Source organism: Cricetulus griseus (genome assembly GCF_003668045.3).
Source record: "Cricetulus griseus strain 17A/GY chromosome 1 unlocalized genomic scaffold, alternate assembly CriGri-PICRH-1.0 chr1_1, whole genome shotgun sequence".
Classification (NCBI taxonomy): Eukaryota; Metazoa; Chordata; class Mammalia; order Rodentia; family Cricetidae; genus Cricetulus; species Cricetulus griseus.
In genome coordinates, this window is record NW_023276807.1 from 56787873 (window position 1) to 56805485 (window position 17613).

At 45.4% G+C, this 17613-nt stretch overlaps 1 protein-coding gene across 1 annotated transcript; it reads right to left on the reverse strand.

Annotated features, from left to right (window-relative positions):
- Window positions 1-647: 647 nt before the first annotated feature.
- Plpbp (pyridoxal phosphate binding protein) lies at window positions 648-14780 on the reverse strand. The gene is made up of 8 exons (XM_027395383.2): window positions 14624-14780; window positions 12022-12129; window positions 11908-11943; window positions 11313-11388; window positions 6785-6919; window positions 4608-4750; window positions 3091-3189; window positions 648-2185 (listed from the first exon to the last, which is right to left on the reverse strand). The coding sequence occupies exons 1-8, from the start codon at window positions 14720-14722 to the stop codon at window positions 2054-2056; spliced, it is 828 nt and encodes a 275-aa protein (XP_027251184.1). The 5' UTR covers window positions 14723-14780; the 3' UTR covers window positions 648-2053.
- Between the last annotated feature and the right edge of the window lie 2833 nt (window positions 14781-17613).

The following is a 17613-nucleotide window of genomic DNA, read 5'->3' on the forward strand; positions in this document are numbered from 1 at the left end:
AAAGCCTCCCCTGGCTTCTCCTCGGTTACATTCTAAATCTCTAAGGATAAGCCAGGGAGACCTTTTATTGCTTAACCATTTCACTTTTCCCAAAGCTTCCAGAGCCACCCTCAGATCCCTTAACCAAGTCAGCATATAAGTGAGGCTGCCAGAAGCACCCGTGAGTCTCAAAGTCCTTGTGTCACCAGGGAGAACATGTCAGTCTTCTTTGGCCTCCAGTTCTACTCACTAACCAAGTAAAACTGAATAGTCCCTAGCCGAAAAACTGCCCATAGAGCCAAGTATGTGTGCTCTTCAGGCTGGACAATGTCGCCATCTAGAGGCAATCAAAGGAGCTTCATGCAAGAGGAGGGGGCAGGTTCAATATACAGACAGCCCAGGTGGCATGAAACTTGCTATGTAGCCCTGGCTGGTGTCCAGAACTTGTCACTATCCACGTGTTGTGTTTACAGGAACATTACTAAGCTCTACAAAGACAGTTTCTTGAAGTTCAGAACCCTTCTTGTATATATGGCATGGCTTTGGTGGCATCTCTGACTCAAGGAAAGGCCTCTCCAGAGTCAGGCTGGCATTATGCCAGACAGGGAACACAGCTGCTTCCTATCAGCCCCGATGTCCCCTTTGTTACATTCATTCATTACACCAGACCATAAAAATAAACCTTTAATTTCTTGGTAGTTGGCACAGATGGTATAATTCAAGCTCACGTTTGTATTTAGCAGATTCTGGAATACCACACTAGCTTTGACTGAAACAGAACAAGGATCACAGTGGTCTAACTTTATGAAATTACATTCAGCAGCAGCAAGTTCTGAAGTTATTGGATAAAGGAATAACAAGGGCGAGAGTGAACAAGAGATAAAGCAATCAGGAGACAAACAGCGTGTACCGAAGCTCTTCTAAGATGGCTGGAGACTTGTGCTTCCTAGACTGTTTTGTTATTTATTTTATTTTTTAAAGATTTATTATGTATACAGTATTCTCTCTGCATATATGCCTGCAAGCCAGAAGATCTCATTATAGATGGCTGTGAGCCACCATGTGGTTGCTGGGAATTGAACTCAGGACCTCTGGAAGAGCAGCCAGTGCTCTTAACCTTTGAGCCATCTCTCCAGACTCTATTTGTTTTTTAAATAGGGTCTCATTGAGCCTTTGTCTGATGTCGAACTCTCTTGTTCTTTCTGCCTGTACCTCCCAGAAGCCGGGAGTTACAAGCAGGTGCTACCCCACACAGCTGTTTCTTGGGTTTTGAAGATCTTTGCTGCATTATGAGCAACCAAGAGCTGCAAAATTCTGCTTACAAATACAGTGTGTGTGTGTTGGGGGTGGCTATCAGCGCACCTGGGAAATACTTTCCTGGGAAAGAAAAAGCAAGTGAAGTCTTGTTGAAACCATGTGGTGGAACTGATTCTGAAGGGCTATGTCTCCCAGTGGGAGATAGTCTTTGCTAAAGCCACAAAAGGGTTATGATCAAGTAGAAATCCTGTCACACTCTTCCCATCACTATAGTCCCTGAGGACAAAGCTCCAAGTCCCACCTTTGCAGCAGGATGATGTCAGAAAGGCCCAGGTGCTCTTTACAAGTTACCCTGGAATTTCAGGTCAGTGCCACAGACAAGCTGTTACTAGAGACATCTACTGGTCAGGGTAGAAACTGGGAGCAAAAATCATCCCATCCCAGAATACCCAGGAATAGGGTATTCTATTAAGAGTGGGATGGCAAATGGGAATCCCTCTGATTTTCTCAGTTATGGGCACCAGCAACCCAGAAAATGCCGTGGGAAAGGCATTCATGGAGGGTTGGGTGCTCCTGGAAGGGTTCATTTGATCTCAGTTCCTGGCTGATTCGGTGTTGGTTTAGAACTCAAATTCCAGCCTGAGCTACTGCTTGAATCCAGCTTCCTAGAGCAGAGGCGAAGCACAGGTGGCTCCCATCAACACATGTGATCCTCATCGCTCTAGACAGGCCACAGAAGAGTGTGACTGGGAACATGCAGAACACCAAATTGGAAACCTAGGCTGGTACATAGTTGATCTTTCTAGCTGTCCTGGCCTCACTGTTCTTGCACCAATGACACCGAGGTCTTCAGGTCTGTTGTAGTCTTGTCTAGGGCAGGTTTCTTGGAGTAATCCCGCTCTCCAAAAATGGTGCTTCCTACCCGGACGTTTGTAGATCCCACCTCAATCTGTGGGAAAGAAAAAAGCACAAACGCTAAATGTAGCTGTACTTCATTTTCAATGCCCAGAGGCTGCATAAGGAACAACCAAGCTGCAGCTGAAGATGGCTAGGTAGGTGCTCTGGTGTCCCTGGAGCAGGGCCACTGCTTAGGCAGTGATCTCAGCTTGCACAGTGGTTAGGCAGTTTATCGATGTGGCGACAAAGGATGGTAGAGATTGAGGTGTGTGGGACAGAGCAGACCATGACCAAAGGACCGAGGTTGGCCAAATGGAAAAACCTGTAATTACCTAAATGTAGATTCAAACTCCAGTTTAGAATTTTTGCACTGTTTTCATATATATGGTATTCTAAAAATACAATTTCTGTCTGTCTGTCTGTCTATCTATGCATGATCTCACTATGCAGCCTTGGCTTGCATGGAACTTATGGGGTAGACTAGGCTAGCTTGAAACTCAACAGCAATCTTTTTGACTCTGTTTTCCAAATGCTGGGACTACAGGAGTGTGCCACAGACCCAGCTATTATTTACTGTCTTAGAAATTCATGTATGTCAGTTGCTAACACAGTACTTAACTTCAGTTTATACTTCCTGTCACATAGCTAATGCTCTATGACTTAGGTATGAAAATGCCTTTAAAAATCAGTTTTAAATTTCTTTTTTGGTGCTGGGAGAGCAAACCCATGGTATAACACATTCATTAAACCTTAAATTATACCACAGCCTTTCCCCAGATTACATGGAGTGGATTACGTTGAGTTTTAAGTGTTCAGCTGTAATTTATATAAATGTTAGAACGGTTGAATCACTGTGACTGTTCTGTTACTAGGATGAGTCATTTAAAGGACCCCTGACCCAAACCTACTCTATCTAGGACCTACCCTACCCCCTTTGCCCCTGTGAAGGACACTCACAGCATGCTGGAAGTCAGCGGACATGCCCATGCTCAGCTCCACCTGGTCCACAGGAATGTTCAGCTTTTCACACAGCTCCTGCCTCAGGCGCAGTAACATCTGACCAAACATAAGGGTTACCGTTTTATTCTGGTTGTTTCCTGTGATGTCAAAAGATGACCAAATCTGCCAGGCATAGTGGTGCTTGCCTATAATACTTGGGAACACGCAGGAGAATCCTAAGTTCAAGGCCAGCCTAGGCTACACAGGGTGCTGAACTTGTCTCCAAAATAAAGCAAAAAAAAAAAAAAAAAAAAAAAAAAAAAAACTAAACGAAACGCAAAACCCATCAAAATGAAAACAAGGGAAGTTACCAAACCAAAATATTTCTGATTATTCTATTCTTCATGATTTTGGGGTGTGTAATAATTATCAGAAGTTACTGCTGGGCGGTGGTGGCACACGCCTTTAATCCCAGCACTCGGGAGGCAGAGGCAGGTGGATCTCTGTGAGTTTAAGACCAAGAGTGGTCTACAAGAGCTAGTTCCAGGACAGACTCCAAAGCCACAGAGAAACCCTGCCTTGAAAATGCCCCCCCCCAAAAAAAAAAGTTACTATAAGCTTTTAGCCACATTCCCTACTTTCAAGAAAACTACCAGGGGGGCTGGAGAGATGGCTCAGAGGTTAAGAGCACTGACTGCTCTTCCAGAGGTCCTGAGTTCAATTCCCAGCAACCACATGGTGGCTCACAACCACCCATTATGAGACCTGGTGCCCTCTTCTAGTGTGCAGATATACACGGAAGCAGAATGTTGTATACATAATAAATAAATAAAATCTTGAAAAAAAAAAAAAAAGAAAGAAAGAAAACTACCAGGGCCAGGGGCGTGGCTCAGTAGTAGAATGCTTTCACAGCATGCTCCAGACCCTGGATTCCACCCCAAGCAGTGGGGACAAAAACCAACAACACCCTGAAAGTGAAACAAAACAAACCCAACAACAATAAAAATGCCAACTGCCAGTCACTAAAAAGAAAGAAAAGTTTGTTCTAAAAATTGTTTTAGCCAAGTTAAAACTGAGTTAAGGAAGGTATACATGTGTCTGGGAGCCTAGTCTTCCATTTCTTTCTGAGGAGAGTTCAGAAGAGGCTGTGATACTGTGCCTGACAGGCTACATTCTGAGAGGTCCCTGAAGTACCACACTGCTGTGGAATAATCCTGTACATGGTGAAAATGTGTTGCTCTCATTGTTAACAAAAAGCTGATTGGCTGGTAGCCCAGCAGGAAGTACAGGCAGGACAACCAAACTGAGAATGATGGGAAGAAGGGCAGGGAACAGAGGAATTGCAAGTAGAAACTGAGAGAAACGTCTACTTTCACCACACAGCCAGCCCAGCAAGCTCATGTGATGCTACTGTACCCCACCAGTGCTGGGATCAAGCACAGGCAAGGCACATGCTGGATACATCCTACCAGTGGGCCACACCCACAGCCCCAGGATGCTTCTTTGACACAAGAGCATCACCCTGATCCCAGTACCTGGAAGTCTGGGTTTGGTCCTTGACTAAGATCATGTCCAAAGCTTCCTATGGTCATGAGCCCCACGAACTCCAGGTTGGGACAACTGGCCTTTATGTGTTCCACCACGGCTATGGCCTCTGAAGACGGAAGGCCATGTTTACCTTCACAAAAAGAAACAGAAGGGTATGTCAGCATGTCTTAACTAACCAGAAGAAGGCTACACTTTTATCCCTTCCTACAACAGAGGTGACTGAGATGAAAACCTGATGAAGTAACTTACTCTAAGGGTCCTCATGCCAGCCTCTCTTCCACTCAGGGTCTACGTTTAGATCAGATTCCCTTTAGTCTATCTTTTTTTTTTTTTTTTTCCCAGTGCCAGAGACTAAACCCATAGATCTGCACACACTAAGCCACGCCCCATAGGATTTTAGCTGAGAATGGCTGGGGAGGAACAGAAAAGGAAAAGTACATTGTGGTTTGAATGAGAACGTCCCCTATAAGATTCTGTGTTTGAACACTTCCTTCCCAGTTATTGCCACTATTTGCCTAGGACTAGGAGATGTGGCCTTGATGGAAGTATGTCATGGGTGCCAGCCATGACATTGCTAAGCCATGTATCATTCCTAGCTCTCCTTCTACTCCATGTTTGTGGTTCAAATGTGAGCCTGCAGCTTCTGTTCCAGCTGCCATGCTCGCCTGCCACGGACCTTATCCCCCTGGAACCACAAACTAAATAAACTCTTCCTTCTGTAAGTTGCCTTGAAACATGAGGGACAGCCACACTGACGAAGTCCTAGATGAATCTCAGAACTTTTTTCTAAACCTGGCATCTTTATGGTTTTTACCAATTTATTAATAGAAATGAAAAAATTAAATACACACAATAAATTTGGGGCTGTATATTTTCGAAGTTTAACTTTCTAGTTAAGGATGGCTGGGGGAACTGCAGCAGATGGTTATTTGTTATGTAGTTTAAGAACTATTATTATTGCTTTGCCCCCATTTATTAAATGGAGTCCAGGAATTTTCACTGTTATTTAATTAGGGCAAATCACAGCTAATTGCCAAGAAATGTAATAAAGGCACTCTGGAGTCAGTTTTGTATCTACTTACATGCAATGTAGCCAGTCAGGGAGCATTCACAAAACACAGCCATGGTAACCATTAAAATCTATTGAACACTGTGCCAGCCCTAAGACTTTACAATTCATACAGTAACTCTAAGTATTCGCACTAATATCAGTCTCCAGAGGAAACGAGGCAGGGAAGCTAAGTCCCTTTTAAGTTACATGACTAGAACTGTGAACCTGAGATTTGAACCCAGCCAGCCTGACTCTAGGGCACATCTGGGAAACATGCCCATACTGAGCTCCTTCATGCCAAGATCTGCTACATGTGAGCGCTTAGAAGATGGCTGTACGAAAATGCCTGGCACTCACTCTTTGTTTGTTTGTTTGTTTGTCGAGACAGGGTTTCTCTGTGTAACAGTTCTGGCTGTCCTAGAATTTGCTTTGTAGACCAGGCTGCCACCAAACTCACAGAGATCTGCCTGCCTCTGCCTCCTGAGTGTTGGTATCAAAGGCATGTGCCATCACCGCCTGGCTTTGGCATTCACTCTTAACAAAAAAGTAAGCAAGATATCCAGGGTTTTGCATCACTGCACTGAATCCTCATACACTTTTGAAGGTGGGCACTTGCTCATGCCACTGTCACTTACGGGAATTCAGGTACAGAGATTAGGGTAACTGACTGAAAGTTCCAAAACTAGAAAGTGGTAGAGCTCAAACTCTCATCTGTCTGATATGGAGTCCATGCTGCTCTGCAACTCACTGTTGCACTGCTAGGCCAGGCCCGGGAGATAGTCACTCACTGGTGTTCAGCAGTTTCTCATCTATTCTCGCCCGATGATGCACTGGGTAATTTTCCTGAGACCTAAGGAGTATTATGCATCCAACTCTCAACCCCTTTAAGGAGGGGATTCATGGTGATGATGATCTTTGAGGATTTCTAGGACATCAAAGTTATAATTGCTCAAAATCAACACCTACCAGGATCATCACACTGCTAAGTTGTGACAAAGCAGCTTACTAAAAGGCTGGTGCATCGCCCCACAATCTCTGCACCAGCCACTTACACTCCCCACTCCACCAGCCATCTAAGGCACCAAACATCTACAGTCAGGTCAGCTCACTTACTCTCCTCTCCACTGGTGTTAATCTGGACCATAACCTTCAGTCGTTCAGTAGAACCTTTCTTCTGCCAGGAACTGTTCACCTTGTCTGCCAACTTCATAGAGTCTACCGTTTCCAGCATAAAGAGGTTGGGGACAGCTGAAATGAGAAAGAGGGAAGGTAGCAGTCTTCATTTTCCCTGTTGCTGGAGGAAGCATGCTATAAAACTTTGATCTGATAGAGGGAGAAGTATTCCAGGAAAAGAAAAGAACAGTTAAATGTTATGACTGGCCAAGAAGACAAACATGAGAGTCTGTCCAGAGGACCTGGGTTCAATTCCAAGCACCCACATGGCAGCTTACAGTTGTCTGTAACTCCAGTTCCAGGGCATCTGACACCTTCATACCAATGCACATAAGATAAAATAAAGTAAAATAAATTATGTTAAAAAAAAAGAAGCTGGTAATTAAGATTTGAATAGTAGACCAGATCTAATTATGACTCAGTTCAAACTGAGTGATACAGGTCAAATGACAAAGAACAGAGGCTGTCCAAAGGCCAAAAGACTAGCCTGGAAGGATATCATCATGTTCTTAAAATTTCTGGAATGGCTCTTCTTATTTGACAAGGAAACCAGAGCTCACATTGGATGCTCAGTCAGACAGTGAGGTCATCAAAGCCATCTTCTAAGAAGATGAACTATGACTCTTGCCACAGACAAATGACTGTGATGCAACCCCACCAGCTTACTGTACTGAGCACAGAAATCTTCCAGGCAGTTGGCTAACTACTTTCCCTGACCTCTGTCCCCGCTGTCTTACTCTTCCATGGTGAAGACGGAACCCAGAGCCTGTGCATGTCACCAGCTTGCATTATTTGCTTCTTTCTTTCTTTCTTTCTTTCTTTCTTTCTTTCTTTCTTTCTTTCTTTCTTTCTTTTTCTCTCTGCCCCTCCCCCCCTCTCTCTGAGATAGGGCCTGTGATGGTCTGAGTGGAAAGTGTCCCCCATTGGCTCATGTATTTGAACCCTTGGTCACCCTTGGTGGCACTGTTTAGGAAGGTTATAGAACTTTGGGTAGGTGGAGCCTTGCTGGAGGAAGTACATCATCGGGAGCAGGACACAGCTTTTAGAGTTTAGTCTCATCACACTTCCTGTTCTTTCTCCCTCTGCTTCCTGTGTGGAAGGAAGAGTGATCAGCCAGCTTCCTACTCCTGCTGCCGTGCCATGCCTTCATGATGGGTTCTATCCTCTGGAACTACAAGCCAATATAAGCTTCTCCCTTAAGTCACTTTGGTTCATTGAATTTTTTTCACAGAAACAGAAAAGTAACTACTACAGGGCCCAGGGCTTCACTAGATTTATTTTTGTATCAGTTTTCTGAATATCTGTAATTGCAACTGCAGGCATGGGCTACTATGCCTGATCAGCATTACTCTTTGTAGTTTTTACCACAGTTGAGGATCACTATTATCTACAGAGAGGGGAGATCGAATGCACAACAGCGAGAGGTTAGCCAAGTTGACAAAATCAACAAAACTAGAGCTTGTGATTTGAACCAACACATGTCTCTGTGAGATGATTTGCTGGGGGACCAACCCCCAGCTTCTGGCACACTGGAGTGACACTCCAGTAGGGCCCTGACACAAAGGAATCTTTGTGAAAACCTGAGAGTGCTGATCTACTACTCAAAAGAGTGGATGTTAGCAATCTTCCATATTTTTTAAAGAAATCCAATTAGAAAGGGTGGAGGTGGGGGCGGGGCTGAGGATGTGGCTCAGTTGGTAAGAATGCTATCCCAGGCACCACAAAAACCAGTGTGGTGGTACATGTTGGTAATCCCAGCATTTAAGAAGTAGACGAAGGAGAATCAGAAACTCCAGGTCATTTTCAGCTATATAATGAGACTGAGGCCAAACAGGGCTAAATGAGACTCTGTACCAAAATCACTTATGAGACTTCTTAGGGTAGTCTAGGTAGTATAGGCTGTATAGGCTTGTAAAATTCCAGCTGCTTGGGAGGGTGAGGCAAGAGGATCACAAGTTCAATGTCTACTTGGACTACAAAATGAGTTCAACTCTAGCCTAAGTAACTTGGCCATACCTGGCCTAACTTAAAACTTAAAAAAGAGACAGGGATATAGTTTAGTGGGAGAAAATTTGACTAGCATGAGAGAGGCCCTAGGTTCAGTCCCCAAAGGGACTGAGAGGAAAAAAGTACAGGAACCAGATTCTATTTGTTATTATTGTTTTTGTATTCTCATTCTATATATATGATGTGTGTGACATGGTGCATGTGTGGAGATTGGGGGACAACTTGTAGGAACTGGTTCTTTCCTTTCACTGTGGAACTGGAGGATCAAACTTACAAATGTCAAGCTTGTTTAAAAGTGCTTTCACTCACTGAGCCATCTGGTTGACCTTCTTCTTATCCTTTAAAGTAGCCCAAGTAGGGCGGGGATCATACATCTCTGAAACAACAATTTATAAGGACCAAGTTTCATGGAATAAAAGACACGTGATCTCTGAGAGTGGGAAACAAATGATGTGAGCCCCACAACTGCCCAAAGTTGAGGGCTTTCCGCAACAGGGCACTGGGAAGAAGACACAGGTAGAATGTGGTGGACTTTGAGCTGTGAGGATAGCAAGGGCTCAGAGTTCACTCTGCAGAGTGTGAGTGAAGACAGAGTTGCACTCAGTGAACCGGTGAACTTAATGGACTGGAGTGTTTAGCCGGGCACTGATGCGTGCACACACGCAAGGAAGTTACAAGTTAGGAGAAATACAGCCTGAGATTCACAAAGCACATGGAACACCGGTCAGGATGGAGAAAGTAGTATGTAAAGGACGGCTATGCCTTGGTAGTGTAAGTAATTCTAAACTTTGATCTGGCCTGGCTATAGACCAACTGCTGTTAACAACAAGACTTAAAGCTGGATAGCAGCATACAACTTTAATCCCAGCACCGGGGAAGAGAGGCAGATGCAGATCTTTGTATTTGAGGCCAGCCTGGTCTACTGAGAGAGTTTCAGGACAGCCAAAGCTCACAGAGAAACCCTGTTATGAAAAAATCAATCAACCAACCAAACAAAACCCAAAACCCTAAAGGGATCAAATTGTTCCAATAAAATATAAACTATGCTCCAGGACAAAGCAGAAGAATATTTATAGGAATATAAAAATAGCTAGAACTAAGCAAGACAAAATTCATGTCTGAAATCCAAACAAAATTGCCAGGCATCTTTCTGGGTGTATTGGTGGCTCATGTCTGCAGTTCCAGCAATCAGGGTGAGACAGGAAGGTCACCACAGGTCCTAGGTCAGTCTAGAGTAAGTTCCAGGTCAGAATGGGTTGGAGTCAGACTCTGGCTCAAAAAAACCCCAAAACCATAAAACAAAGGCAAACCAAACCAGCAACGTGAAAAGCAATTGTTCACAGGATGGTATATGATGAGACGTTACATTAGCTGAAATTGATGCAAAAAAGAGGAAATGAAAGAGTTAGTAGAGCGGGGTGTTGGTGGTGCATGCCTTTAATCCCAGCACTCGGGAGGCAGAGGCAGCCGGATCTCTGTGAGTTTGAGGCCAGCCTGGTCTCCAGAGTGAGTGCCAGGATAGGCTCCAAAGCTACACAGAGAAACCCTGTCTCGAAAAACCAAAAGAGTTAGTAGATAAGGACAGTAAGTTATTTCTTCCATGTATCTGAAGACTCAAACTTCTAGTCAAAACAAATGCCCCTCCCCCAAACTACAATGTATCAGATGACAAACTCTGATAACTGACAAATTAGGCATTAGGCACTGTAAATGAAATTATTCAGAATGGCAAAACCAGTTGTCATTGTTTTTGTTAACTTGACACAAGCCAGGGTCATCCAGGAAGAGAGAGCCTCAACTGAGAAAATGTTTCCGTAAGACTAGCCTGCCTCCTGAGTGCTGGGATTAAAGGCATGCACCACCAATGCCCAGCTTGCTGTTTTCAATTGTACTCTGATTAAACTGTTAAGAAAACAAACAAACAAACAAAAAACCAGGGGAAGCAAGATGGTTTAGTTTATAAAGATGCCTGCCACCAAGCCTGACAACCTGAGTTCAACCCTGGGACCCACACACTGGAAAGAGAACCAACTCCTCTATGTTGTCCTGTGACCTCTATATACACTATCAGCCTTGCTCTATTCCCCCTCAAAAGAGGAAAAACAAAAACAAAAAACCCAGGATTCTTAAATTTTGATATCTTGAGAAAAGTTATTCGAAATCCTCACATGTCACATGGTTAAACCTTTCTGTAGTTAGTAATTTTTTTTAACTGTGCTGGGGATTGATTTAGGGCCTTATAAATGCTAGGAGCACCCTATTGCTTAGCCACACCCCCAATCCTTATGCCTCATTTCTATCTTTATTTTAATGTTTTATTCCAAGAAATCCCACAACATGAATGGTGAGCTGGAAATGTTCTCAAAGCTGCTTACTCAGAAGGTAAGCAGCTCTACTTACTCTTCTTACTCAGATAAGAAGGTGGTGGGAGCTATACAATCAAAGAGAAGGCCTGTCTTACCCATCAATTTGTTGACATTCTGTTTCTGTAAATGGCCAATGAAGTGCCATTTGATCTCAGGACATGAAGATAGAACCTGAGGAGAAAGAGGGAATCACTGATACAGATTTCATGCAGGTCCCATCAACCCAAGCATCCTTCATTCCTGTGCTCTCCCTGACTGGGAAGGACCATAGTTCTCTCAGCCAGTCTCCCACTGAGACACAAGAAACTAAACCCAGTGCTGTTTCCCTTCCTTGTTCCCATCAACTTCCTGTATTTTTCTGATGCTACTCATTAAAGACAAAAATGCTTTGTATTCAAGGCAAATACTCTGCCACTAAGCTGCATCCCATACCCTTTAATTTATGCTTTCAAATCTACCAAGATTCAGGTAGCTCTTAGAGTCACTATTCACAAACTGCCATAAGAGAGAATATTAAAGTCTGAATAAGGACAGAAAAGCTGAGAATTATTAGGGGCTCAAGGGCAACATGGACACTTTCCATGCCTAGCCCAGCTTTCTGCTCTAAAACTCCACCACCAACTCGGGTCTAACTTTCAGCTAAGAGCTAAGACTTCCATATGAAAAAAATCACTTCCCATGTCTACACACCTTAGGGTTTGATGCCTTTTCTAGTAGTTCTTGAACCTAAGGAGCAAGAGCAGAATGAGTCAGAAGCCTGGTAGTCACAACTCCTCCAAAGGCTCTTTATAAGAGGTGTCTTACATAGTTCTCTCCAAAAGTGCGTTGGCCGTGACCATAGGCCTCAATCACCATGTCTGCAGGTTTAGTTTTGCTGACCGCTACTAGCCGGGGTTGGATGGCTGGGAGATCCTGCCAAGAAAAAGCCATATAAGTGAATGTGTGAAAATATTGCTCCAATAAGATATATAACAAGTAGTGCCAGGCAGTGGTGGTGTTAAGTCTTTAATCCCAGCACTTGGGAAGCAGAGGCAGGTGGATCTCTGTGAGTTCAAGGCCAGCCTGGCCTACAAAATGAGTTCCAGGATAGCCAAGACTTCACAGAGAAACCCTGTCTCAAAAAACAACCAAAACAAAAAGATACACCTTATAAAACAGATTGGCACAGATTTCAGCTTGGCACTTGGTAAGACCCATTTTCCCATTCTTTTGTTTGTGTGGTGCTGGATATAGAACCCTGGGTTTTGGGAACACCAAGCAAGCACTTTACCACAGAGCTACAACCGTGTCTGCTGATTCCCTTTTGAATGAGTATTTGGGACAATTCTCACATAGAACAGTGCTGGAGGTTTAAAGATCTGAAGCAGAAAAGGTAGCCCAGAGGGCTAAATGCTAGCCATGTAAGCATAGATGCCTGTGTTTAGACCTCAACCTCCACATAAAAGGTAGTTGTGTCGATACCTGTCTGTAATCCCAGTACTGGGGGGGGGGGGTGGTCAAGACAGGTGGATCCTTGGGGCGAGCTGGGTAGCTAGCTCCAGATTCAGTGACTCAAAATAGAAAGTGGAGAGTGACAGAGAAAGATGACTGACATTGACCTGACTTCCACACGTGCATGCATGGGCATGTGCACTTGCACATATGTGAGTATACCTCGTGAAGGTTTACGTTTGCACAAACATACACACACGGTATGCAATTGTATATACATGCATATAACACGTACATGAATCACTTTATTGGGTTGAGGGTGCAGCAACAGTGTTGGTAACAGTGGCAGTGACTGCTTAGCATCCTGAAGCTCTGAGTTGTATCCCCAGCTCTCAAAACACACAAACAAAAGATAAAACAAAACCCAACAGAATCCTGCCGGGCGTTGGTGGTGCATGCCTTTAATCCCAGCACTCGGGAGGCAGAGGCAGGCGGATCTCTGTGAGTTTGAGGCCAGCCTGGTCTCCAGAGCAAAGTGCCAGGATAGGCTCCAAAGCCACAGAGAAACCCTGTCCCGAAAACCAAACTAAAACAAAAACCTAACAGAATCAGTTCATTAAGGGAAGGCAGCATCGTATTGAGCAGGAGGCCACTTCTGGCTTTCTTCACCACAAAGTAAACAGTTGAGAAACTTATTTTGGGCATGATGTAATTATTGATAATGCTTCCCTTCTCTCTGAAAGAGACTGGATTGGGATAAAGACATATAATGTATTGTTCAACCTCTGATTAAACCAACCACTGGCAGAGCTAACAACAGGACACAAACAATTCTGTATTCAGGATTAGATTCATCCACACTCTACATCTGTTACACAAAATGCAGGGTTTCCCTGCTTTTGGCTGCAGCCAGATCCTCACACAGCTGTCTTCAAGGACCCCACCATTTCTGAGGCTTTCACAGAACCACAGTATTCTCAAGCACTCAGAGAAGTCACATCCATTACCCTCCAGTCTCCTGTTGCTTCCATCTGAGGAACAGTCATCCGTGTCTCATGGATGGTGTCTAATTCTTGGCAGCACGATGATAAACTGAAGGGATAAAGCACTAGCAGGCCTAACTCCCCGGAATCCCCAGCGAGGTGCATTAGGGAAATCCCAAGACAATACTGATACCACGAAGGAGGTAAGAGCTCCATCTCATTTCCTTCGGCAATAAGGAAACTGAGGGCTAGAGAAGTTAATAGGACTTGTTTAAGGTCTAGACATCAGTTAAGAAAACTGTCTTCGGCCATCATTTTGACCATAAACGCTAGATCAGAAAGGGCTTTTATTTTCTGTCTCACAACATACCTTACAGAAACAGATACCGAGTCTAGTCTAATAAAAAGTCCAGTAGGGGACAAAACTACCAGTACGAAAATAAAAATGCAGCCGGGCGTTGGTGGCACACGCCTTTAATCCCAGTACTCTGGAGGCAGAGGCAGGCGTATCTCTGTGAGTTCGAGGCCAGCCTGGTCCCCAGAGCGAGTGCCAGGATAGGCTCCAAAACTACACAGAGGCAACCCTGTCTCGAAAAACCAAAAGAAAAAAAAAAAAGAAAATTAAAAATGCATGTGACTGGGCACCTGACAGCTTCCCCCTACTCTGTGGAAGTAAAACCTTGACCAAGGGTCGCCGTGGCAATGCACGTGATCGCCGGTGGCTGTGGCCCTCTGAGGGCTCTAGAACTGTGGCGATGAGAAATGGCAAATGGCGAGACACCTGAACACGGATGACTTTCCCTAAATGAACACCTTCTCTCCAACCAAGCCATCCTCTAGAAAGCCCCGAGCCTTGAGGTCAGACCGCTGAGGAAACCTCGAGAGCCCCCGCGGTCCCTCCCCTCCGGGAACCCCTTCTGCGTCACTGTGACACCTGGCCCCACGCTGGTGTCCCCCTCAGCCCGCCCCAGTCCCCTGCGGCCCGTTCTCACCCGCCGCCGCCGTGACACACTCTGCTGGACGCGCTCGTTCACGGCCCGCAGCGCAAACCCGAGTCCCAGCTCCGTAGACATGCTGCCAGCTCTCCACATTCCCGGGAGAATGCCAAGGCGGGTACCGGCGACCCACGAAGACCAACTTCCGGTCACGCCCCCTTCACGCGAGGCCCAATCACCGCTCCCCATCCAGCCACCGCCCCCAATGGAGGCTGGCGGAGGAGGCCGGCGCCATCTTGGGGAGGTCGGAGGCTCTCCCGGCTGGGAACCTGAGTGCCCCCAAGTTTTGAGCTTGAGGTCAGTCTGTCCTGGAGTGAGACTCTGTCCCCAAACACTAAAAAACAATACAAAATCCCCGAGCAAGCCTAACTGGTGTTGTCAAATGTTAACAGAAACACCAGACAAGGGTGGATAATGCTGTTTAGGTCATTAGATGGAAATCCCCGAGTGTGGAACATCTCTTTAAAAGCTGTTGGTCACGGGGAAAAATTCAGGCTATTGCTGTTCTTGGTTGCTTAACTAAATGATGAGACCCTGTTGCTGAAGATACCATACAGAAATCAGGCTAGAACTGAGCGGGTTCTCCTTGCTGGTTAACTCTAGTAATGCCAGAGGGTGCTGTCTATGCAGGCTCCCGAGGGAGAAAACCCAGCAGTGGCATCCAGCATTGAACCTCATGAGCTACATCAACCTGCTCGGCAAGACGTGCAGTAGTGCGATGACTATTAGGTGAGCAACCAACTGCTATTTATTTAGTTTTTCGAGACAGGGTTTCTCTGTGTAGCTTTGGAGCCTATCCTGGCACTCGCTCTGGGGACCAGGCTGGCCTCGAATTTACAGAGATCTGCCTGCCTCTGCCTCCCAAGTGCTGGGATTAAAGGCATGCGCCACCAACGCCGGGCAGGTGAGCAACCAACTGCTTTTTGACTTGACTTGGGGCCCACTCCATAGGAGGAATTCACGCCTACTACTGTAAACATGGCCAAACTGCCTTCTAAGTTTTTAATCTTTTTTTTTTGTTTGTTTTTTGTTTTTTGTTTTTGTTTTGTTTTGTTTTTCGAGGCAGGGTTTTTCTGTGGCTTTGGAGGCTGTCCTGGCACTAGCTCTTGCAGACCAGGCTAGTCTGGAACTCAGAGATCCGCCTGGCTCTGCCTCCCAAGTGCTGGGATTAAAGGCGTGCGCCGCCACTGCCCGGCTGCCTTCTAAGTATTTACATCCGTAGATTACTGCTGACTTCAGCCTTGGTCAGAGAAACCGTTTTTCTTAAGAGTAATGAGTCAGGCGTTGGTGGCACACGCCCTTAATCCCAGCACTCGCCTTTAATCCCAGCACTCAGGAGGCAGAGGTAGGCGGATCTCTGAGTTCGAGGCCAGCCTGGTCTACAGAGCGAGTGCCAGGATAGGCTCCAAAGCTAAACAGAGAAACCCTGTCTCGAAAAACCAAAAAAAAAAAAAAAAAAAAAAAAAAAAAAGAATAATAGTCACAACTGGTCAAATTGTTCAAAGTACGTGACTTGAACCCTAACGGAGCATCTGTAACACACCCGACCAGGCTCCAAGAACATCTTCGAAGAGAGGGATGGGAAAAGATGTAAGAGCCAGGGGCTAGGGAGGAGAGCTGTGAACTGCTGTCATCTTCTGGGTATGCAATGGCTCTTGTATCCCTTCACAACAGCAACAGTGGTCACCTGTACAAGTCTGGGTCCATCAACATCCCACTGTGGACAAGGAATGCACTCGAGAGGCCCCACCATTCTCTGGGGAGCTTGAGGCAGTTGCAATTGCTGGGGGTGGGGGGTGGGGGGTGGGAGCGGCATATTTCTTAGTGGTGTTGCCCTTGCTCAAGTAACTCCCCACTGAGGCTCATGCAAGCAACCCAGAGTAGAAAGGGGACTTGTTGCGAAGAAAAGGTTTGGTGGGAAGGGAAAAGACTAAGAGGATAATGTGGGAGGATATGATCAAAGTATGAATTGTGAAAGAATCATTTTCTTTTTCTGGGGGGGGAGGGTTGCCTTTTTTTTTTTTTTCTTCCCAAGTTAGGGTTTCTCTGTGTAGCCCTGGATGTCCTGGAACTCACTCTGTAGACCAGGCTGGCCTTGAACTCAGAGATCCCCTGCCTTTGTCTCCAGAGTGCTGGGATTAAAAGCGTGTGCCACCACAGCCAGCGGAAAGATTCATTTTCAAAAGGAAATAAAACGTAGTTTGACATAAGAAAACAATGAGGGCTGGAGAGATGGCTCAGAGGTTCAGAGCGATGGCTGCTCTTTAGGAGGACCCTGTTTGATTCTCAGCACCCACACGGCAGCCCACAGGGGCTCCACGCCCTCTCCTGGCCTCCATAGGTGCCAGGTATGCATGTGGTACACAGACACACATGCAGGCAAACACCCTGCACTACACATCAAAAAAAAAAAAAAAACCCTATTTAAAATACTCAGTTAAATGTGAATTTCAGATAAAAAGAAAATACTTCTATAAAAGTAGGTTTGCAGCTGGGTGTTGGTGGTGCACGCCTTTAATCCCAGGGCTTGGGAGGCAGAGGGAGGTGGATCTGTGAGTTTGAGACCAGCCTGGTCTATAAGAGCTAGCTCCAGGACAGCCTCCAATGCCACAGAGAAACACTGTCTCAAAAAACCAAAAGTAGGTTTGTGCAGTATTTGGGATGGGATATAGTTGTAAAATTAACTAACATTCACATTTATCTGGTGACACCAGGTTAGGCAGTTTGCCAGTGCCCAGACTGGGCATTACCTATTTAAACTGCTATCACAGGAGTTTTGGGTCAACGGGGAATGCCTTTATCTTTTGGAGATATGCAGCCGTGTGTTCATTCTGTTTGTTTTTGACCGGGTCTCACTATGCTGATCAGGCTGGAATCAAACAGGCCCTCCTGCTTCTGCTTGAGTACTAGGGCTAAAGGCTTGCATCATCATGCTGGGAAGAATGTATCATCACCTGGATATATTTTAGGGAAAGTCTAACAGGAAA

Coding starts and splice junctions, on each gene's coding strand:
- Plpbp (XM_027395383.2), bottom strand. CDS start 14,722: ATGTGGAGAGCTGGCAGCATGTCTACGGAGCTGGGACTCGGGTTTGCG. Junction 11,389..11,907: donor AAAAGGCATCAAACCCTAAG/GTGTGTAGACAT, acceptor CTTTCTCCTCAG/GTTCTATCTTCATGTCCTGA. Junction 2,186..3,090: donor CCGCTGACTTCCAGCATGCT/GTGAGTGTCCTT, acceptor TCTTTCCCACAG/ATTGAGGTGGGATCTACAAA.